This window comes from Microcaecilia unicolor, chromosome 2 (assembly GCF_901765095.1).
Source record: "Microcaecilia unicolor chromosome 2, aMicUni1.1, whole genome shotgun sequence".
Taxonomy (NCBI): domain Eukaryota; kingdom Metazoa; phylum Chordata; class Amphibia; order Gymnophiona; family Siphonopidae; genus Microcaecilia; species Microcaecilia unicolor.
In genome coordinates, this window is record NC_044032.1 from 260836520 (window position 1) to 260861034 (window position 24515).

General features: G+C 44.0%; 1 protein-coding gene across 4 annotated transcripts in view; it reads right to left on the bottom strand.

Annotated features, from left to right (window-relative positions):
* PFKFB1 (6-phosphofructo-2-kinase/fructose-2,6-biphosphatase 1) overlaps nucleotides 1-24515 on the bottom strand; it is a 79336-nt gene that overhangs the window by 4382 nt on the left and 50439 nt on the right. For 3 of the 4 annotated variants that reach the window (XM_030194041.1, XM_030194042.1, XM_030194040.1), the window contains exons 10-13: nucleotides 18876-18980; nucleotides 11264-11393; nucleotides 11076-11138; nucleotides 8544-8608 (exon numbers count right to left, since the gene is read on the bottom strand). In XM_030194041.1, the coding sequence (XP_030049901.1) occupies nucleotides 8544-8608; nucleotides 11076-11138; nucleotides 11264-11393; nucleotides 18876-18980 (363 nt within the window). Of the gene's footprint in view, nucleotides 1-7179; nucleotides 7323-8543; nucleotides 8609-11075; nucleotides 11139-11263; nucleotides 11394-18875; nucleotides 18981-24515 lie in introns of all 4 variants that reach the window. The other variant, XM_030194043.1, reaches the window with a different exon arrangement.

Below are 24515 nucleotides of genomic sequence, written 5' to 3' on the forward strand. Positions count from 1 at the left end.
AACGTTCCCACTGTGGTGGCCGGGGTTCGGCAGATGGTTTCTGCAGCGCTGAGTGCACTGAACCCGGCGGAGGGAATGGTGCCCTTTTGGTGATGGAAGCCACAGTTTCCCACGCTGCCACGCATGGCATGTGAGCCATTTTGTCAACCGCTGGTGAGGCAGTTTTAGGCCATGCACTGTTTGCTGGTGATGTCGGGAGGGCATCTGTTCCCCTGCGTGAGCCTGATGATGCTGCCCCAGAGGGGCTGGTTGGGAAGTCTTTGAGGCCTGAGCTGGGAGGCCAGCGGGGGCAGGAACCTCGGGAGAGTTTTTTCCCACCAGAATTTGTTCTGCTTATGTATCAAGCATGTGTGTTAAAGTGTGCCCTGCTTTGGTTCCGCAGCGCCCCGTTAAAGACCTGGGTTAGCTGTCCAACTCCCTGGAGTACGATCCGGTCCTTAAATGAAGTTAGATGGTCTCCTCCTTATAAGTGGGATCCTTAGTGCTGGTGGCTTGAGCCCCCTCCTTGTTAGCCACTTCTGAGGGTTTGTCGTGGCGTGCTGGGCTGGAGGATGTCTAGGAGAAAGAGCTCCTCCAGGAGGAACAGGATGACCCCTCAGCGGTGTCTCTCTTTCATAGAGGAGAGTTCCCGTTGTTGATTTCTAATGCATTGGAGGTTTTAAATATTTCCGATCCTGTTGCGTCAGTGGCTGTGATACTCAACCCTAAGATGGCCAGCACTCGGTGACCTTCTTGAGCGTTTCCAGTGCATGAGGCTATTCAAGAGCTCATTTTCGTGCAGTGGATGGATCTGGATGGAGGCTTCAAGGTGGCAAAAGTCATGGCTCGGCTCTATCCAGTCAATGCAGACCGGGTTGAGCACTTTTCGCTCCCTAAGATGGATGCCTTGGTGACTACGGTCACCAAGAAGACTAGTTTTCCCTGTGAAGGGGGGGGGGGGGCGTAGCTTTGAAGGACATGCAGGATCGATGTCTGGAGGCTTCCCTCAAGCAGTCCTTTGAGGTTGCTGCCCTGATGCTGCAGGTGGCTATTTGCAGTTCCTACACAGCTAGAGTTTCACTGAGCTGGCTTCACCAGGTGTTGGAGCCAGACCAGGAAGATTCTCGGGCGTCCGTGTTGCCTTGGATGGAGGTTGGATGTGCCTATTTGGCGGGGTGCCCTGTACGATTTAGTGCGGGCTTCTGCCAAGCAGATGGCCTTTGTGGTTACTTCAAGACGGCTGCTGTGGCTTCGCCACTGGGTGGCTAACATGGCTTCTAAACAGCGGTTGACCAGGTTACCCTTCTGGGGGAAGTTGCTGTTTGGGGAAGATTTGGAAAAGATTGTGAAGGATTTGAGGGATTCCAAGACCTAGCATCTCCCTGAGGACAAACCTAGGTCCGCTGCTCATGCTGGTCCTTCAAGACCTCGACTTCAGGAGACATGCCAATACCACCCATGCTGATCCTCGGCAGCCTTTTTGAGCACTCAGTTCCAGCACTATTTGTCTTTTCACAATGAGGAGAGAGTTCGGACCTTCAGCCCAGCAGGGGACTGCTTCTCAAGCCTCACAATGATGGGGCACTAGCCTGCTCCATGGGTCAGCGGTTAGGGGTTCAGCTGACCTTCTTTTACGAGGAGTGGGCTAAGATCACTTCTGACCAGTGGGTTCTGGATATTATACGAGATGGTTACAAACTTGAATTCTGCTCTCACAGGTTTTTTTTTTTTTTATAAGAGTCTCGGTGCGGCACGATGGCCAAACGGGCGGTGGTGCCTGCCACGCTACAAGCTCTTCTAGAATTGGGAGCAATGATTCTGGTGCCCCATCTTGAGGTTCGCATGGGCTGGTATTCCGTTTACTGCGTAGTGCCCAAAAAAGGTGATGCCTTCCTATCCTCGACCTCAGGAAAGTGAACCAGTTTCTGAGAGTTTGGCATTTTTGTATGGAGACCTTGTGGTCCGTCTTTGCTGTGGTTCAACCAGGAGAGCTTTTGATGGTGCTGGATCTCAGGGAGGCCTATTTGCACATCCTGATTTGGCCACCACACCAGTGGTTCCTTCAGCTTGCTGTGCTGGGCCATCATTTTCTGTTTCAGGCCCTGCCCTTCAGTCTGGCTACCACTCCCTGTACCTTTTCCAAAGTGACGGTGGTGGTGGTGGTGACTTTTCTGTGGAGGCAAGAGATAGGTGTGCATTCCTATCTCAACGACTGGTTGATTCACGCATCATTGGAACAGGCGAGCCAGGTGGCCACCAACAAGGTCATTGCACTCTTGCAGTCTCTGGGCTAGGTGATCAACTTTCCCAAGAGTCACCTGGTGTCAACTCTGTCCTTGGAATACCTGGGGGTTCTGTTCGACATGAAGCTAGAGAAAGCTTTCCTCCCAGAGGAGTGGCGGAACAAGTTGTTCTTGCAGGTGTGCGGTTTCTTGCGGAAGGCCGGCCCTCGGTTCTGGAACTATGGGCAGGTGCTAGGCTCAATGGCAGCTGCCCTGGAGGTTGTGCCGTGGGTGAGAGCACATATGTGGCCATTACAACACTCTTTCTTGTGCTGCTGGTCTCCGATGTCCTAGGATTATCAATGTTACTGCTGTTGGCCTCCCCATAGTGGAATGTGGTGGTGACAGATGCCAGCATTTCGGGCTGGAGAGCCCATTGCCCTCACCGGTACACACAAGGGTGTTGGACTGCATTGGAGGCGTCATAGCCTATCAATTGCTTGGAGCTGAGAGCGGTGGTCGATGCCTTGCTCTGTTTTCAGGAATTATTGGAGGGCTATGTGGTTCGTGTGCTGTCAGACAACACTACAGCGGTTGCTTACATCAACAAGGGGGCACTCAATCTGCCATTGGCGGCCAAGGCGTTACATCTGTTCGACTGGGTGGAGACTCATGTTCTATGCTTGTCAGCAGCGCACATTGTAGGACAGAGCAATGTTCAGGTGGACTTCCTCAGCTGGACTCTCCTGGACTTGGCAGAATGGGAGCTGTCTGCGGAGGCATTTCGGGTGATATGTCAGCATTGGGGGACTCTGGAGAGTGACCTGATGGTGACCCAGGTGAATACTAAGGTGCCCATTTTCTTCAGCAGAAAGAGACAGCCCGGGTCGCTGGCATTGATGCCCTATTGCAGCCATGTCCGGAGTCGGGGCTGCTGTATCTTTTTCTGCTTTGGCCCCTGATAGGGCATGTCCTGTACAGAATCAGACGACACAAGGTGCAGTCATCCTGGTGGCTCCAGATTGGCCTCATCACGCATGGTATGCGGATCTAGTGCATCTTCTACGCAGTCCGCCCTTGCAGCTTCTGGTGACCCCGGACCTCCTCCATATAATTTTATCACATTGATTATTGTAACGTCATTTATCTGGGATGTAAGAAAACTGTTTAGATGAATGAATACAAAGTTTGAAAGGGTTACACCTTTATTTTTGAAACTACATTGGTTGCCTGTGGAACCTTGTTTAATTTTTAAGTTATGATCTCTAACTTTTTGAATTATATAAGGATCAGCTCGTAGTTATATGTTGTAGTTTATTAATCTATGTGCCAGAAACTCTGATCCAGCTTCTAGGGATTTCCTAGTTTTTATTATCTAAAGCCAAGGAAAATTATTTATAAAACAATTTTTCATTAATGTTCTATCAAGCTGCTAGGCGGTTGAACAAATCTCCCCACCTGACAAGATGTGAAACTAGTTGTATCTGATTTTGTAAGTTGTTCTTATTTCAAAGGTTTGTTGTTTTAAGATAACTATTGTAGAAGTTTGTTGCTACAGACAGCTTTTAACAATTGGCTATGCTATTGTTTCAGTAATGCAATTCTGGATTATGCTCAGTTTTTTTTAATTTTTGTAAGCCACACTGAACTCTTGAGGTGAATGTGGGATATAAATGTCTTAATGTAATGTTAAAAGAGAGAGAGATTGGTCTTAGCAGGGAAACATCCAGTGTGCTAGAAATTGGGCAAGGTCTTTGTAAAAAGCTTTATTGTTAGGATCTAGCACATAACCCCTCCCCCTCGCAAGGTATCTATGAAACATTCTTTTTTTGTTTAGGGTTAGTGCCTCCCAGTAGTATCTGTTAGTAAAAACAGCCTCTTCTTGATATCGTCTGGAATGGTCTACCTGTTTTGTTTTTTTTTGTTACATTTGTACCCCGCGCTTTCCCACTCATGGCAGGCTCAGTGCAGCTTATATATTGTATACAGGTACTTATTTGTACCTGGGGCAATGGAGGGTTAAGTGTTACACACATTCCTGCTGTGCTGCACTGTGTCACATTAGAGAATGACACGTGGACAGATCCCATGGGGATGGGGACAGATTGATGTAGACAACAATATTTTTTGGAAAAACATGCTGGCCTCAGCTAGCAAAATTAGCATGGGGGATCCTGTACATCCTGCTACCAGCACATCTAAGAAGACATCTGTTGCAGGAGGGACTGTGGAAAACAGGAGAGCTAGACTGAAGCCTGAGATTGTTGATGACTTATTCATCCACAGATTAAAAAATCATAACAGTGCTTCATAGGGCATATTTCTCCCCTGCTAGGGCATACAGAACAGGTTGTGTCTTGTACCCCTGGACATTTTAACAGGGTGGATTAGGATTCCTTGGAGTAGTAGAAGTCAGCTATTGTTGGGGTTGGAAGGGTAGAGGATGGTGGTGGGCGGGTTATTATAGCTGCTAGTTATCATTGTTTTCTATTTGTAATTTATACACAACAGTTGCACAGCATATTGTTCCTTTTTATACTTTAATAAAAATATTTAAATAAAAAATCATAAGTGTTCAAGGCTTCTGCTGATGAGCCCATGGCGATGGGGTGGAGATGGAGACAGAGCCTACAGGGATGGAGACGGAGACAGAACCCAAAGAGATGGGATGGGGACAAATTTTGTCCCTGTGTCATTCTCTATGTCACAGGATGAAGTCATGTATCCTGTATCATAGTTGGCTATCATAACATTTCTGATTGCCTCTGATTTCATAAGAAGGTATGGCCAGAGTAGTAGGAATTTTCTAATATAGTGCACTCCACTTAAGTGCACGTCGGATAAGCGCATGCTCTGTTTAACTACATGCTGTACTTTGGTCCTGTTTTTGGCGCCATCAGTTTCTATGGGGACAAACTTTGGTTTAGCGCACCACTGATAAGTGCAAGATTCGCTTGTATGCATGTTTAAGACTGCTCCTCTGCAGGAAAGACTCCGAATAAGCACGCGCATGGAATGTGGAAACCAATTGGTGTGTGACAAAGGGGCGGTAAATTTGAAATCTCGGTTAACTGCCACAGGCAGAATAAGCGAAAGAATGTTGTTGGAGTGTACACTGGAGTCGTCGCGCAACTGTAAGACTTTAACACTGGCTGAACGAATAGAAGTTCTTAAAAAATTAGAAAACAAAGTCAAGTATCTATTGCTAAAGAATATGGTGTCAATCCCATTCAAATTTCACGTATCTTGAAGCAGAAAGACCAGCTTCTGGAAGACTAGCAAAACAATACAAATCCACACCGGAAACGAAAACGGGTGGGAAAAGCTGAGGAGGTAGAAGATGCTCTTTGGTGGTTTTCTCAAGTCAGGAGCAGACAGTTTCCTGTCAGTGGTCCACTGCTTATGGAGAAAGCTAATCAGCTAGCTGAAAGTCTTGGACTGACTGAATTCAAAGCCACTGTTGGATGGTTGGAAAGATGGAAGGAGAGGAACAACATAAAATTCAAGAAACAGCATGGTGAAAAACAAGACGCTGATGACTTTCGTGCTGAAAATTGGGTTTCAGTTCTTCCTACCATCTAGTTCTTCCTACCATCTTGAACGAGTTTGCACCTTGTGACATTTTCAATGCTGATGAAAACGGACTCTACTGGCAAGCGATTCCTGATGGAACACTTGCATTCAAACAAGCCGAAACTACAAGAAGTAAAATGTCAAAGGACCGACTGACAATCCTCCTTTGCTGCAATATGGATGGGAGTGAGAAGTTGAGTGGTTCCAACTTCTCACTCCCATCCATATTGCAGCAAAGGAGGATTGTCAGTCCTTTGACGTTTTACAGCCCCGTTGCTTCAAGAATGTTAAGCGACTTCCTGTGTCATACGAGGCTAACACAAATTCATGGATGACGGGGGAAATTTGGAAGCAGTGGCTAAAGAAGTTAGACACTAGAATGCAGGCACAAAAGCGTCAGATTTTGTTGCTTTGTGATAATTGTGTTGCACACAGTGATGATGTCAGGCTGTCTAACGTCATGGTGGTCTTCCTGCCACCAAACACTACCTCTCTGATCCAACCTATGGATCAGGGCATAATAGCCAATTTCAAACAACATTATCAGGCTCATGCTACGTCGTCTGATGAGCGTTATGGATGACCAGACTGACAAGGATAAACGTGCTGTTGAACTGGCTCGGTCACTGTTGGATTCCCTACATATGCAGAAAGAAGCCTGGAATCACGTTACACAGGCAACCATTGTGAACTGCTACAGGTGGGCAAGCTTTGTTAGGGATGTGGAGACGGACGAAACAGATGCAGCTGTTGCAAACGCGTCAGATGAACAAGCTATTGACATCCCAGCTGGTGTTACTGAAGCGGAGTTTCATCACTATTACGATCTACAAATAGCTGACGACAGCACTGATGTCCAGATATGTGCCTACACACAGGCAACAGCTGATGATGAAACATGATGAAATGAGCAGCGAGGCACATGTTGACAAAATTCAACAACCTCCTGTCACTTTTTGCAAGAGCGCTGGAGAGTCTCAACACTGTGCAGGTCTAGCTAGAGGCCACTGGATGTCAGTGCTATGACAGTTTTTACTGTCTGGCAGACATAGTCTATGGAACTCAGAGACACAAGAGTGTACAGAGGACTATGACTGATTACTTCAAGTAAGCCTAACATCAGTTAACAGAGACTGTATACTGTACGTATAATAAACAGTATTGTATATATGTTTATCAGATGTCAAACTTCTTTTTTGGGTCACAACGGTTAAGTGCGCGCTCCGGTTAACTGCATGTATTTCTTTGGTCCCAGACCCTTGCACTTAAGCGGATTGTACTGTACATATTCAGCAGTACTACAGACTCATAGTAAGGAACAGATTGGAAAGGAGGCTAGCGATGACTAGGAGAGAGTTTGGGCTAAACAGAAAATGCAGGAGGGGAAGGTGTGTTACCTTTGGGTACACAGACAAGCAGAAGAGTGCTGGGCACTGTTGCCTCCCTCAGGTCCTCCAGATCAGGTTTTTTGGTAGGTTCAGGTCTAGCCAGGGGCAAAGCATAATAATGCCGATACAGGGGAGCCTGGCTAGGTTTTTGCATCAGATGCTGAAGCCATGGTGGATAAAAAGGGGGTGGCGAGAGAAAAAAAAAGATCAGACCAGAAATAGTCTGAGCTGGGAGAGAACATGTACACACATGTCCACCTTCCAGTGTAAGGATAGCTGCATTATCTAACAGACCACATGGAGCCCTCACTTTGCTGTCAATGGGAGCAGAGATGCAAATATAAGCCATCCCAACATCTTGTTCTAGTCATCTAGTCACTCACTCCATAATATAAGGGTTCTACGGCATTTACTGTGAAACTAGGAAAGAATAAGAGAGAGATGGGATTTGATATACCACCTTTCTGTGGTTACAATCAAAGTAGTTTACATATTATATACATGTATTTATTTTGAACCTGGGGCAATGGAGAGTTAAGTGACTTGCCCAGAGTCACAAGGAGCTGCAATGGGAACTGAGCCCAGTTTCCCTGGTTCTCAGGCCACTGTACTAACCATTAGGCTACTCCTCTGCACCAGATCAAAGAGCAGTGTGAGCAGGACATGAGGTGTACCTCTATCCTGTGTCATGTGCAGTGTGTGAACACACAGTTAAAAAAAAATGTTCAGTCTCTTCCATTCTTTCAGTTGAATACCTAGGTTCAGTCATTTTTACAGAAGAACCATAAACAACCCATCACATCTAGTTACAAACCTATCTAAAGGCTTCCCAAACCTCTCCTGTGGACCCTACACCCATTGATGGGGCAACTATTGTGAGTATGTGAATGCATGCAGTAGATCCTTAGTATGACCTGATATAGCACTTAGGTGTTCATGGTGGCTTTCTAGAAAATGCATCTGGCTGTAGTCATCAGAACAGGTTTGTGAAGACTTGGGTTATGTTATCTCAACTGTCCTAATACAGAACCAATCAGATGTTATGATTTGGCACTCTCTCGATATGTCCAGCCATTCCCAACCCAGTCCTCTGGGCACACCTAGTCCCATCAGGTTTTCAGGATATCCACAATGAATATTCAATTGAGGAACTGAATTGATTTGAGATAGATTTGCAGTGCATGCAAATCTATCTCGTTCATATTCATTGTGGATATCCTGAAAATCCAGTGGGACTAGGTATGCCCCGAGATCTGGGTTAGGAATGGCTGGGCTACTCCCTAGGGTTGAGGAAGGAAAGTTGTTGGAAGCAAGTGGTCTGCCTGCTACAGGTTGGAGACTGAATACAATTATGCCTGGACATCCTGTACCCTACTCTCACCAATGGCCGGTCCCGATGTGTGTTCACAGCTTCAATGTTCAGGTAAATTGACTCCACCTTGCAGCCTGTAGAAAAAACAGAGGCAGTTACAATGATGGGATGGAGGGATTCAGTAGCCCCTAGTAACAAGGGAAAGATGTCACCAACCTTAACTTCTCCCATCAACTTCTTTTATCTAGCTGCAGCTAGTGCTAGAGTAAGTCTGCACTTCAGAAGATAACCTCTGCTTGCATTCTCTGTGCTTTCTGTCTGACATTTATTTATTCATTCATACTTGTATCCCACAATTATCCAAAAACGAGTTTCGGTTCAATGTGGCTTACATTTAACAGTTGTTAGAAATTACATAGATTCAATTACATTTACAAGGTTGTACGATGTGTTTTACAGTGGTTGGCAAGATAACTATTAGTGCATATGGAATACTCATTGGGTTTCTTGAGAAGATATGTATTCATTTCTTAAATGAAAAGATGCGTTACAGTTAGAGGTCGTGTTGTGTATTGTTCCAGAATGATTAGTGCCTATTTTACTCATAGAATTTCCTGAAGAGGTAGTCTTTTCTGAACTGGAGGTAGTTTTGATGCTTCTTATGCCTATGGGAATTGAGTTCCACCATTTTGAGCCCAGGTAGCTAAATCCTGCCGTATAGGTGGACTTGTATAGTATGTTTTTGCACTTCTTGGTAATAGTTTGATCATGTCTACATAGTATGACGGCAGAAAAAGACCTGCATGGTCCATCTAGTCTGCCCAAGATAAACTCATATCTTGAATTTGTACCTGTCTTTTTCAGGGCACAGACCGTATAAGTCTGCCCAGCAGTATTTCCCGCCTCCCAACCACCAGTCCCGTCTCCCATCACCGGCTCTGGTACAGACCGTATAAGTCTGCCCTCCCCTATCCTAGCCTCCCAACCACCAACCCCTCTTCCCCCCACCTGATCCGCCACCCAATTTCAGCTAAGCTTCTGAGGATCCATTCCTGCTGCACAGGATTCCTTTATGCATATCCCACGCATGTTTGAATTCCGTTACCGTTTTCATCTCCACCACCTCCCGCGGGAGGGCATTCCAAGCATCCACCACCCTCTCTGTGAAAAAATACTTCCTGACATCTTTTTTGAGTCTGCCCCCCTTCAATCTCATTTCATGTCCTCTCGTTCTACCGCCTTCCCATCTCCGGAAAAGATTTTTTTGCGGATTAATACCTTTCAAGTATTTGAATGTCTGTATCATATCACCCCTGTTCCTCCTTTCCTCCAGGGTATACATGTTCAGGTCAGCAAGTCTTTGGTCATACGTCTTGGAACGCAAATCCCATACCATTCTCGTAGCTTTTCTTTGCACCGCTTCCATTTTTTTTAACATCCTTTGCAAGGTACGGCCTCCAAAACTGAACACAATACTCCAGGTGGGGCCTCACCAACGACTTGTACAGGGGCATCAACACTTCCTTTCTTCTGCTGATCACACCTCTCTCTATACAGCCTAGCAACCTTCTCGCTACGGCCACCGCCTTGTCACACTGTTTCGTCGCCTTCAGATCCTCGGATACTATCACCCCAAGATCCCTCTCCCCCTCAGTACCTATCAGACTCTCCCCGCCTAACACATACGTCTCTCGTGGGTTTCTACTCCCTAAATGCATCACTTTGCATTTCTTCGCATTGAATTTTAATTGCCAAACCTCAGACCATTCTTCTAGCTTCCTCAGATCCCTTTTCATGCTTTCCACTCCCTAGCATGTAGTCTGGTGACATGCCAAACATTATTTTGAATATGATTGTGCTGGTTTTGAAAAATAGTCTGGCCTTGCTCAGGAGCCAATGTAGCATTATAAGTAGTGCGATTGCTCTATCATATTTTGACTTTTTGAATATCAGTCTCGCTGCTGTGTTTTGGACGGTCTGCAATGATCGTAGTAGCCTACATATGCTGCATTACAGTACATTTCTTTGCAGCCTACATATGCTACATTGCAGTAGTCTAGTTGGGACAATATCAGTGTCTGTACTACAAGATGGAATGACTGTCTGTGGAAATAGTCTCCTTTCCTTCTCAGTTTCCATAGTGTTTTGAAGCTTTTTGACGTGATTGCAGCAACTTGGTCTTCAAGGGTCAGATGGTTGTCGAGAATGATTCTAGTATTTTTATTTGTGTTTCGATTGTTCATGCTGATGGAAGAGAATTGCATTGTGGAAACATCAGCTCTATGATTGGATTGGATTAGATATAATTCATTAAGCTGACCTTTCTCCCTTGGATTCCTGGAATCTGGACATTTATTTTCATCAAGATGTGTGGCCTTAGACCATCTGGCTGACAAGACGAATGTCCACTGATTTTGTTTTCTCATAGCTGCATTCCACTTCTTGGAATGCAGCTATGAGAAAAGCTTCCACAATGCTTGTTTTAAATAGCCTCAAAACTTAAATCTTGATAGATACATTTACATATTTTATTCATCTCAGAGTGATGTATACATTTTTTTAATCTGTATTCTTTCACTGTATATTAATTGCAGGACTCACCATAAGCAACTGGGGTGAGTTTCAGCACAGTGTGAAGGGGACACTTCAGGTATGGCAGTTCCTCTGTAAAAGAAAAGGAGAGCTTGGAAAGAGCAATTCTATTATGTGATCCAGCCCATGGGCCTACTATAATTGGATGTTATGGTACTATCCGGAAGTGAGTTCCAGCACTGCTGAATAGTCAGTACCTGCACTTTTATCCAAGAAGTAGGCAAGAAGACAGCGCATGACAGCCTGATGACAGATAACCAGTACATTCTCTTGTCTTTCTAGCTCCATTATCACAGGCTCCAGTCGCTGTACCAGATCCTCGTAGGACTAAATGGAGAGAGACATGGACATAAGTGACAAATTTCTGTCAACAAGCAGAACAGATGCAGGCATGCAAGAGATGACAACAGATGATGTAGGGACAGACTACTGGCCAGAAAGGATATGGCAGATATGAGAAGCAGGAGAAGAGAAAGCTGCACAATATATTTGGGTTAGGATTTAGCTCATGTTTTTTCCAGTGGTAGCTTAAGGTGAGTTAAATTTAGGTACAATTTATGCTTACCTGTCTTGAGTGACAAGCTCCCTTACCAGCCTCACAGGAGTGGTAACAAGGTCTGCCATCAACTTCCCCAAATTAAATAACTACTGACTCTTCAAGAAAGCCCCAATTGTATTACACTACAGCTGTACAGCACTTCTACACAATGCTCACCCTAGTTCCCATCAGCCTAGATAACTAGCCACTAGCTGAAAGAAACACTCTGTGCTTCATGTTCTCTAAAAATTGTCTACAGGGCATCCAAAAACTGCTCCAATTCACCACAGTCTCTTCAAGCCCTGTGGAACTTCTTCACTCATAGCACCTTCAGGGCACATCGCCAACTGACTAGGGAATGTTGCATCTCCTACACAATAATAGGACATTTTCTGGCGGCAATGTGGGTAAATTATGTTGCAGCCTTAACTGCATCCCTCTGAACGTCCTCCAGCCAATTCAAAAATTTACTCCAGAAGGTGCCTCCTACCCACCATTCTCAAAGAAACCAGGTATTTTGTAATGTGCTGTGTTGCCAACATTTTTAGAACAGATGCTGAGTGATGTCTTGGACAAGGGACCATTGGTGGTAGGTCAAAATGACAGCTTATCCACGATGTAGATTTTGGTCACCCGGAAGGTAGATCTATTTATGGTATTTATAATCCATCTGGCAAAAAAAAAAAAAACATTTTTCAGAGTGGCTCACAAAAACCTGAAGAAAAATGTGTATGGAAATGACAAGGTTCTATATTCTGATTGTCTTCCCATAGTCTTTAAGAATCGGTCTTCCCTGTGTGATGATGTACATGGCAACCATGGTTGTCAATGTGGATTGGAAGTGCTTTTCTGGAGATACATGTCTTAGACTTGTACTATCCACATCTCCAAATGACTGATGTAGAATTGTATTTGGGGCTCTTTGGGCTGCTAAAGTGAAGAAGTGGGGTACCCCAGCCTGAGATAGATGAGTCTGTCAGGGTCATTGGAATTGTGGAAGTTGCATCCATACTAGAGATTAGAAGCTACTTTTCCTTAGGAAGGGAGTGTCTTATGGCTGTGTTCAAGGTTATCTGATGGGAAAGAACCTGCTTGTGCTGTTTTTAATGGAATTTTAGCTGCTATCGCAGGAGTCTTATTCAGCAAAGTTACTTACCTGTAGCAGGTGTTCTCCAAGGACAGTAGGACAAATATTCTCACATGGGGGTGATGTCACTGATAGAGCTCCAGTGCAGACGCTGCCCAGCGTTTTCAAACTTCTAGAAGCCTTTGGCAGGCCCTTACCATGCATGCACGAGTGCCTTCCCGCCTGTCTGAGTCGTGCAGGAAAAAGCATAAGGAATGCAACCCCTAGGGGAGGTGGGTGAGTATGTGAGATTACTTGTCCTGCTGTCCTCAGAGAACACCTGCTACAAGCAGGACATTGTATTTCACATTTGGAAATCCCTAACTATAATTTTCCTCAAGCCACTGGGATACTACCTGTAGACATGTTTAAAAAAATATCTTATGGAAGTCTTGCATTTTCCTCTGAACTTATTCCCCCATTAAGTAAGGTGTTTTATATTAATGCTTCTATAAGGTAGTACCCGAAGGTAATCAAGAACAACAGGTGGAGTTGAATAATATTTTGGATATCCTGGAGGAATCGATATCTGAGTCAACCCAGAGATCTACATTAGTGGCTTCACTCACTTTTGAACAGGGTTTAAATATAATTATGAAATTTTACTTTCATAACTCAGACTTTTTTATGGGCATAAAGTATGGATCTATATGGACGTAGAAAAGCTTATCTCGCCTTCAGACAGGATACACTTAAGGTGCAACTTTTAAATTGGTTTATCCCTGTAAATGCTTAGTCCAGTTTGGGGGGTCCAAATATATCCCCCACCCCAGAACAATTGAAGGCCTTCCTGGATCTTAAAAAGGTTGTTTGAGATTTGGACTGGCTAAGACATAATTAGCTGTAGTGAGTGTTAAGCCTTATAGCATTACTGGATGTTTCTTTTTGATTTGGGATAGCCTTCTGTTTTTTAGGTTTCACTCTCCCTCTTAATTGTGGTCTAAGGAAGACTAGATTTGTTTTTCCCCTTTGTTCTGTAATTGTATTTTATTTCTCTTGTAGTATAATTATATGTCTGCTTTGCTGTAACAAGTGGATACTTGTGTGTTTTTGTTTAAAATTGCCTAAATTAAAAAAATGTTTAAAGAAGGAATCCCTAACTATCAGGCTCACCGAAAACAACAGTCAATAGAGACTTGCAATGGTAAGGCCAACCAGAGCTGCTAATACTAACAACAAAAACAAGTCTGTTATGAAGGTGTAGCCTGAAACAGAAAAGAATGGGTCTAATAGGGTGGAGTTGGATTCCTGACTCCACACAAATTCTGCAGAACTGTCTGACCAAAACAGCTGTTGCATCAAGTATCTTGTTCTAGGCAGTGATGAGATGTGAATGTATGGACCAAAGACCACGTTGCATCTTTGCAAATCTCTTCAATGGAGGCTGACCTCAAGTTGGCTACTGACGCAGCCATGGCTTTAACATTGTGAGTCGTGCCATGACATGACCCTCCAGAGTTAGCCCAGTCTGGGCATAAGTAAAAGAGATGCAGTCTGCTAGCCAATTGGATAAAGTATGTTTACTAATGGCTGCCCCTATCCTGTTTGGATCAAAAGAAATAAAAAGCTGTGTAGACTATGGGCTTTAGTCCTCTCCAGATAGAAGGCTGAGGCCCGCTTGCAGTCCAAGGTGTGCAGTGAATTTTTGCCAGGATGATCGAGTGGCTGTGGGAAAAATGTTGGCAGGACAATTGACTGGTTAAGAGAGAACGCCAACTCAGGAAGGAACTTAGGATGCGTGTGGAGTACTACTATGTTGTGGTGAAACTTCATGTAAGGTGGATCAGCTACTAGGGCCTGCAGCTCACTGACTGAATTGAAATGACTGCCACCAAAAATAGAACCTTCCAGGACAGGTACTTCAGACGATGGGAATCAAGTAGCTGAATACGAGCTTTCATCAGCTAGGTAAGAATGATGTTGAGATCCCATGACACAGTTGGAGGTTTAACGGGAGGCTTTGTCAACAGCAAACCTCTCATGAAGCGAAAAACTAGAGGCTGTACAGAGATGGATACCTTCTACACAGCGATAAGCACTGATTGCACTGACGTGAACCCTTACTGAGTGGGTTTTTAAACCAGACTCAGAAAGCTGTAGAAGGTAGTTGAGCTGTTTTTGTGAAGGACAAGAGAGAGGATCTAGGGCCTTGCCCTCACATCAGACGGCAAACCTCTTACACTTAAAAGTATAACACCTCTTAGTGCAGCCTTTCTTGGAAGCCAGCAGGATTCTGGAGACATCCTCAGGCAGTTGAAGGGATGCAAATTCTGTGCTCTCAACATCCAAGCTGTGATGGCTGGGGACTGTAGGTTGGGATGCAGGAGAGACCCCCTCATTCTGAGTGATGAGAGAAAGCACTCCAATCTCCAAGGTTGTTCGAAGGACAACTCCAGAAGAAGAGGCAGCCAGATCCCAGAAGAAGGGAGAGCCAGATCTGCCTCATCCAGTAAGACACAATGAGATCATTTTCTCATGGTCCCGCTTGAGTTTCAGCAGAGTTTTCTGTATTAGAGGGACTAGAGGATGTGCATACAGAAGACTAAGGAGGAAGGCGTCTGATGCTAGCCTGTCTTGTAATCTCAGCCTGGAGCAATACTGAGGACCTTGTTGTTGAGATGATTGTCAAAAAGATCCACTGAAATGGTGCTCCACTCTTGGAAGATCTGGTGGTCTATGCCCATACTGAGAGACCACTTATGCGGTTGCATCATCTTGCTTGTGCCATGACTGCTGGCTCACTGCCACATCCTGACTGATTCCTGACACAAGAGGTATGATCCCATACCCACCTGCTTGTTGACATAGTGCATGGTAACCTCATCTGTCTGAATTAGAACAACTTGGTTCAACAGCTGATCTCTGAAAGCCTTTAGTGCATTCCAACTTGCCTGGAACTGTAGGAGATTGATGTGAAGCTGGGTTTCCTAGACTGACCAGTGATCCTGGGTGTGAAACCCCTCTACATAAGCTCCCCATCCCAGATTGGTTGCATCTGAGGTGGAGGAATTTGGAATGGCTATCCCAGAGTCAAATTGGTTTGAATTGTCCATGAGAGAAGGGATTGAGCCAACTCTGATGTAGCCGAGATGATATCCGCAAGGTTTCTTGTGGCCTGACACCACTGGGAAACAAATGTCCATGGGCACCCTGCAGGTGGAGGTTGTGCTGTGTGGATCTGTAACCTGCTGTCCTGAGCCTGAGTGGCAATGCCAATGAGGGCTCCAGCTTGAACTATGTCTAACAGGGCTCCAATGTATTCCAATTACTGTACTGGGAGCAGATGAGACTTGGACCTACTAAGGATCGTAACCAACTACGCCAACACCCAAATAGTTCTCTGCATTGATTCTTGAGCACCATCCTTTGATTTACTCTTGACTAGTCAAAACGTTTAGATAGGGAAACACATGAACTCCCAGTCTGCTTAGCAACACTGCGACTACAGCTAGGTATTTTGTGAACATTCTGGAAGTGGACTTGAGGCCAAAAAGCAGGACACGATACTGGTAGTGGTGTTTCCTCACCCAAAATCTGAGATACTTGTGTTTGGGACGTATCTGGATGTGGATAAAAGCATCAAGTCTAGAGAGTGTATCCAATTGTTTTTCTGAATCATGGGCAGAAGGGTGTCCAGGGAAATCGTCCTGAACTTCTTTGACCAGATATTTGTTCAAAGCCCTTAGGTCTAGGATGGGATGAAATCCCCCTATGTTTTGGGCACCAGGAAGTACTTGGAATAGAATCCTTTCCCATCTTCCCTTGATGGAACTGGTTCAACTGCATGGGCCTTTAAAAGGGAGGACAGTTCCCCTTCAAGCAACTTCTCGCTGCTGAGAGATGTAGTTTGATGCTCTCGGTGGGCAATTGGAGGAAATTGATGGCAACTGAGGGTGTAACCCACCTGTACTATTTGCAGAACCGACCAATCTGAGGTTACAAGGTGGCCACCTTTCCTGGAAAAACTCCATTCCCCCTCCTACCAGTAGGTTGTGTGGGACGGATACTTTTTCTTTGCTGGAGCAAGTCATAAGCTCACCCCATGCTTAGACTGGGCTGCTTGCTGGGGATTCTGAATTCGCTGCTGCTGAGGACAGGAGCATGGAAGCTCGGCTTGCTGCACAAGATGGGATGAAGGAGTACGCCTACACCTTTTGAGAGTAGTAGGTACTCTTTTGACCTGCCCAAAATCTCCAGGAATTGGAGGTTCCAGAAGGAGTGAGCTGAGACCAGGACTTGATGGTATGAGTTCATTTCTTATTTAAATTGATTTTGAAAATAGAACATCAAAGAAAAATGTTTGAAACACAAAGAAACCAAAAAGTAACAACAATCTACTCTTTTCTTTATGAGGTCTGCCATTTTGTTCCCCAAAAGATTATTGTCTCTGCAAGGGACATCCACCAACTCTTCCTGCGCTGCTGGTTCAAGGTCAGAGGCACACAGCCATGAGAGTCTTTGTATGACAATATGTATAGCAGAAAGTCTGTCACATCAGAGAATCAAAAGTTGCCCTATCCAGTTGCTTTCTGCATGCCTTCTGCTTATTGGCTATCTGACAAAGGTTTGTGGCCTGCTCTGGTGGAAGAGCATCTGCAAACTCATGCACACTGTTCACCAAGGTCTTCAAGTAATTGCTCAGTACAGAGCTGATAAGACTGGATGCAAGAGATGAGCATCAAGCCCTGAAAAAAACAGGGACAGGAGAATACCTACTGTAGCTGAATGTAACTTGTCTTGAGCTACTACTGAGAAAGATGTGATCTAAATCCAAATCCAAAATCCAGCATATTGTAAAGTAATACAAAAAAAACTACAAATGTCACTCAGGACCTAGAGAACAATTCTACCATATCATAATAGTACTGAGTTACAGAAGTGGAGGAGTGGCCTAGTGGTTAGGGTGGTGGACTCTGGTCCTGGGGAACTGAGTTCAATTCCCCCTTCAGGCACAGGCAGCTCCTTGTGACTCTGGGCAAGTCACTTAACCCTTCATTGCACCAGGTACAAATAAGTACCTGTATATAATATGTAAGCCGCATTGAGCCTGCCATGAGTGGGAAAGCGCGGGGTACAAATGTAACAAAAAAAAAAAGTCACACAACAAGGGCCTACCTAGGAAAAGGCAGCACTATGAACACTGAGGTGGGCACTAGAAGATCAATATACCTATTGGAAAACTAAACAAGCCAGATTAAAAGAAGTCACACGCTGCATACAGAACACCAGAGAAGGAGAAACAGTGATGTATATCCCACTGTACTAAGCAAAATATAAAGAAAGCAGATATAAATGTCAGAAACTGACCTAATCACTACATTACAAATTAACAAATACAAGTAAAACAAAATTGTAAAATAAGATGGTACCATTTTATTGTGTCACTTGTTACACCACCTTTCAGAGGCAACCATCAAAGCAGTTTACAATCCTAAAATAAAAAGGAAAGAACTACAAATTTTAACAGGACAGAGAAGAGAAAACCATAGCCAGATGCTTCTCTGCTGCTGACAACAGCTCCCCCCCCCCCCCCCCCCCCCCCCCCCACCTTTCCTTGAGACAGCCTATCTACAAAAACCCTAAGTGAAAAAATGTGTCTTTAACCCAACCTTCAATTTTTGGTAGGAAGGTTCAGCTTTGAAGGGTCAGAGGTAGGGAGTTCCATAAGTAGGGCACCAAGTAAAAAAAAAAAAAAAAAAAGAAGGCATTCTGATGAGTGAAAGCAAATTGTAAGAAGTTGACTGATGGGACAGTTAAGCAATTTTCTGAGCCTCTGTAATGCATCTGAGTTCAAGCAACTTTGATGGTGCGTTTACACATCATTTACAAGGACCTATCCTTGATTCAGACATTGAACATAACAACACTTTTTCTAGTTGTAACAACATACATCCAATTCAAGTGACTCCTGAAGAAGGCCCTTGTGGGCCGAAACACGGCTTATGTCGTCCTGGATGTTCTATAAAGTGTAATTTTCTACATCATCTGCTGTTCCCCCCCCCCCCCCCCCTTTTCTTTCATCGGTTTTCCCCGCCCCCAGATTTGGACGTTTTACAAAGACGTCCAAATCCCAACTTGGACGTTTCTTTCGAAAATGCCCCTCACTGACATGTTACACTGCATGTCTGTACCGAGTGTTACATACCTCGCCTTTGGGGTAGCGATACCGGTATTTGTCTTGGTCTCGCAAGGCGAACTCTTCTGGGTGGTACTCCTGGATTTCCTCATATGTCATCTCCTCACAGACCCCCTGACACAAAGTACAAAAGACTTCCAGTTATACTCAGACATTCTAAAATTATACTTGCTGTGAGTCAAAGAACCTCACCATGTATGCCCGCGGGCTATGAAAATGTTGCCTTTTTGTATAGTGGAGACAATCCTTGACAGAAGTTTGTGCGAAACATGAGTTCATGTCAGTTTAAGAAGTCTCCTTCAATGTAATATGGAGAAATCGAGTATGGAGAAAAAGTTTCCAAGCTAAGTATTTGAAGTTTGAAATTTGAAGCTTGAATTTTGAAAATAAGTGTTGATACTAGATAGATTTTAAGTTAAAAAAAAATTTTTCTAAAAAAATGAAAAAGTTGGATCAATGACGAATACGTGCCCACTCAAAGCAAAGCTCGGTTTGATATATTGAGCCATAGTAGTGGTGACATACGCATCCGATAGATCCAGTACTGCTAACATAAATGTTATTTGTAAGAAGAATTGATAATTGATTTGGAGCTGGGTATTGATATTGGAAGATATAGGAACCCCCTCCATTGAGAGAAGTTGTGGATACTGCTGAAATTACAGTAACTTTAAACCTAAGAACTCCTGCTTGCTCATGGGCTGTGGTGTAAACGCTTACGCCTAACTGCAGGCAGGTAAATGTGTAAATGCTAGTCTTCTATAAATTACACACACTACTGCTGGGCACTCCTCCAACCCATGCCCCTTCCAGGTGCACACCCCTCCCCCCTCGCAGCCGCACACAATAGAATTTTGAGTCCGCCATTTAGTACATAAGTAATGCCATACTGCTTTAAATCAAACTCCCGTTAAGATTAATGCAAATGCAAATATTACCTCATTTGCCTAATAAAGAATTGTTGCCAAACTTTCAGTGCAGGCTTGCCCAGCAATAATCCGATGCCAAGCTCTAAATTAAATTGTTGCTATAATTAAATACAATTATAAGCACTACTGCGCATGCCTAGCACTGAACCGCTGCCAGCTTTAAACTAAACTGTTGCTAAGCCTAACTGAAAACGTTAGCACTATCTCGCTTGAATTGTAGCCAAGCTCAAATACAATTGTAAACTTTGAATCGCTCAAATGTTAGCTTTAACCTAATTATTGCTAAGCTCAACTGACAATGTTAGCACTAACTTGCTTGAATTGTAGCCAAGCTCAAATGCAATTGTAAACTGAATCACTCAAATGTAAACCAGACGCCTAACTATCTCAGCGCCCAACACATAGACATGAACACCAGCAACACACTCATAACCATCCAGAGTCTCATCATACTCACTATATTCTTACACGCTAACACAACCCACAACCTCGACAGCAACAACCCCACCACCCACAATACGCACAACACTCACACACACACAATGCACACCCAAAACAACAATCATCACAACCCAACTACATATCACCAATCCTACGCACAATATTTAAACAACCTACCAAATCAAAGACACAATAACCAACCAACTGGAATAAACCCCAGATATGCACACCACCGGCAAAACAAGGAAAATAATGACAACAGTAATCTCAACCACCGAAGAAACAGACAATTAATAAAAATAAACACATCAAACCCCACCATGGAACCACATCACCCAATCCAACTAGGATACATCAATGCAAGATCAGCAGTAAGAAACTCAGTAGACATACTAGATTGGATCATCACAGACAAATTAGACCTCTTATTTATCACAGAAACCTGGTTCCACAGTCCCACAGACCCAGCCATCTTACAAGCGTGCCCACCAGAATACAAAATCACGCACTGGACAAGAAATGGAAAAAAAAGAGGAGGCGGAATAGCGATAATATACAAACCTGAATTCACCATCACAATCACAGGCGAATCTACCTCACCACAACTTGAAATTGCATCGACCAGAATCAGCCATCCAAGCCTAATAGGACACCTTAACACAATCCTATTCTACAGGCCACCAGGAAAATGGCAAGACACCCAAACACAACTCATGGATTTCATCTCGAATACCTGCGTATCAGCCTCAAACATCCTCATACTAGGCGACATCAACCTACACCTAGAAAACGACACACTAACAAGTACACGGGAACTCAAAGAATTCTTAAAACTCTGGGACCTGCAAACACCCAACTTACAACCAACCCACAAAAAAGGACACACGATAGATATCATAACAAACAGATTCGAACCGGACTCAACTATCACACTTACTAACACAAGATGGACACCTACACTATGGTCAGACCACCATAAAGCAAATGTCACTCTTTACTGGCGAAAAACACAACTAAACACAATCAACAAACATGAACAAAAAACCTACACAACAAGAGGAAAAATAGACCCCACAACATTCTGGCAACAGATTTACCAGAGCGAATGGACCATAAACGCCAACACCATCCAATTCCTCCAAGAATGGGACGATATAAGCACAACAACACTAAACAAAATCGCCCCAGTCCAAACCAGAACATCACACAGGAAAAATGCAAATCCATGGTTCACCGAAGAACTGAAAAAACTGAAAACACAAGTCAGGAGACTTGAACGAACATGGAACAAAAAGAAAGACGAACAAACACTAAACGACTGGAAACAACTTCGGAGAAAATATAAATACACCATCAAACAGACAAAAATACTACACTATAAAACACTAATAGGACCAAACTACAAAGACACACATAAACTCTTCAACCTCGTGAACAAACTGTTAGACACCACACCTGTTACAAACAACAGCAAAGATATACCAAGTGTCGACAACCTTGCGAAATACTTCAAGGAGAAAATTACACTATTGCGACACAAAACACCTGCCAGCCCTATAGAATACACCACTCTCCTAGACTGCCTAGATCCAGAAGAAGGAACACACCCAGCAGACAGAACCTGGACCGAATTTGAACTATTATCAGAAGACCTCATCTCTAAAACTCTCAAAAGATATGCCAAATCCAACTGCAAACTAGACATATGTCCGAATAGCCTCATGAAATCTGCTCCTCAAAAATTCATAGTAAACCTAACAAACCACATAAACTACATGTTACAAAATGGACTCTTCTCAAAAGAAAAAGGAAAAATCTTACTCACACCAATTCCTAAAGATACAAAGAAAAACACGAACGAAATAACGAACTACAGACCAATAGCATCCATACCACTAATAACCAAGATAACCGAAGGCATGGTAACTAAACAACTCACAAACTATCTAGACAAACACTCGATACTGCATGATGCCCAATCAGGATTCCGTTCGAATCACAGTACAGAAACAGTATTAGTCACCCTTGTGACCAAATTCAAACAAATAATTGCAACCGGCAACAATATACTCCTCCTACAATTTGACATGTCAAGCGCCTTTGACATGGTCGACCATGAAATCCTACTACACATACTTGAATACTTTGGCATCGGAGGAAGTGTCCTGAACTGGTTCAAGGGGTTCTTAACCCTGCGTTCGTATCAAGTGACATCAAACTCAACCACGTCCAAAGCATGGATACCTGAATGTGGAGTCCCACAAGGATCACCTCTTTCACCAACCATATTTAACCCAATGATGATCCCTCTAGCGAAACTCCTATCAAGCCATAACCTCAACCCATATATATACGCCGATGATGTGACAATATACATCCCATTCAAACAAGACACCAAAGAAATCTCCAACGAAATCAATCAAAGTCTACATATCATGAACACATGGGCAAATGCATTCCGCCTGAAACTAAATGCAGAAAAGACCCAATGCCTGATACTCACCTCCCAATACAACACAACCGAATACAACGTGATAAACACACCGAACCTAAAACTTCCAATCTCAGAAACGCTAAAAATCCTCGGTGTGACTATCGACCGCCACCTAACACTTGAAACCCACGCAAACAACATAACCAAGAAGATGTTCTTCAGCATGTGGAAATTGAAAAGGATAAGACCATTCTTCCCAAGATTCGTCTTCCGCAGCCTAGTGCAATCCCTCGTCCTCAGCCACTTGGATTACTGCAACTCATTATACGCAGGCTGCAAAGAGCAAATACTGAAGAAACTTCAAACAGCCCAGAACACAGCAGCCAGGCTCATCCTCGGAAAACCTAAATATGAAAGGGCAAAACCACTGCGCGAGAGACTACATTGGCTTCCACTCAAAGACCGCGTTACTTTTAAAATTTGCACACTAGTCCATAAGATCATTTACGGTGAAGCCCCAGCGTACATGACTGATTTAATAGACCTACCACCCAGAAACGCCAAAAGATCATCCCGAACTCACCTCAACCTTCACTACCCAACTTGCAAGGGGTTGAAATACAAGACGATATACGCGTCAACCTTTTCCTACATGAGCACGAAGTCTTGGAATACACTACCGCGCAACCTAAGAACGACTAACGAACAAGCCTCCTTCCGTAAACTACTAAAGACTCACCTGTTTGAACAAACTTACGGAAAAAGCCAAAACACTTAGAAACCACACTCACTGTTCACCAACTCAATACACATCCACTTCTGATCCCACATCCCTTTATCCAGTCAATCATTCACCTACCTACGGAACAATGTACCATGATACTTTCAATGCCCTTTTTTCCCATTGTCTCCTTCTAATGTTTCTATGTTGATGTCCCATTGTTATACTCCCATTGATATTCGAATGTCTCGTACAACTCTGTTCAATGTAATCCATAACTTAGTCGTAACAAATGTACAGTGGTGGAAATAAGTATTTGATCCCTTGCTGATTTTGTAAGTTTGCCCACTGACAAAGACATGAGCAGCCCATAATTGAAGGGTAGGTTATTGGTAACAGTGAGAGATAGCACATCACAAATTAAATCCGGAAAATCACATTGTGGAAAGTATATGAATTTATTTGCATTCTGCAGAGGGAAATAAGTATTTGATCCCCCACCAACCAGTAAGAGATCTGGCCCCTACAGACCAGGTAGATGCTCCAAATCAACTCGTTACCTGCATGACAGACAGCTGTCGGCAATGGTCACCTGTATGAAAGACACCTGTCCACAGACTCAGTGAATCAGTCAGACTCTAACCTCTACAAAATGGCCAAGAGCAAGGAGCTGTCTATGGATGTCAGGGACAAGATCATACACCTGCACAAGGCTGGAATGGGCTACAAAACCATCAGTAAGACGCTGGGCGAGAAGGAGACAACTGTTGGTGCCATAGTAAGAAAATGGAAGAAGTACAAAATGACTGTCAATCGACAAAGATCTGGGGCTCCACGCAAAATCTCACCTCGTGGGGTATCCTTGATCATGAGGAAGGTTAGAAATCAGCCTACAACTACAAGGGGGGAACTTGTCAATGATCTCAAGGCAGCTGGGACCACTGTCACCACGAAAACCATTGGTAACACATTACGACATAACGGATTGCAATCCTGCAGTGCCCGCAAGGTCCCCCTGCTCCGGAAGGCACATGTGACGGCCCGTCTGAAGTTTGCCAGTGAACACCTGGATGATGCCGAGAGTGATTGGGAGAAGGTGCTGTGGTCAGATGAGACAAAAATTG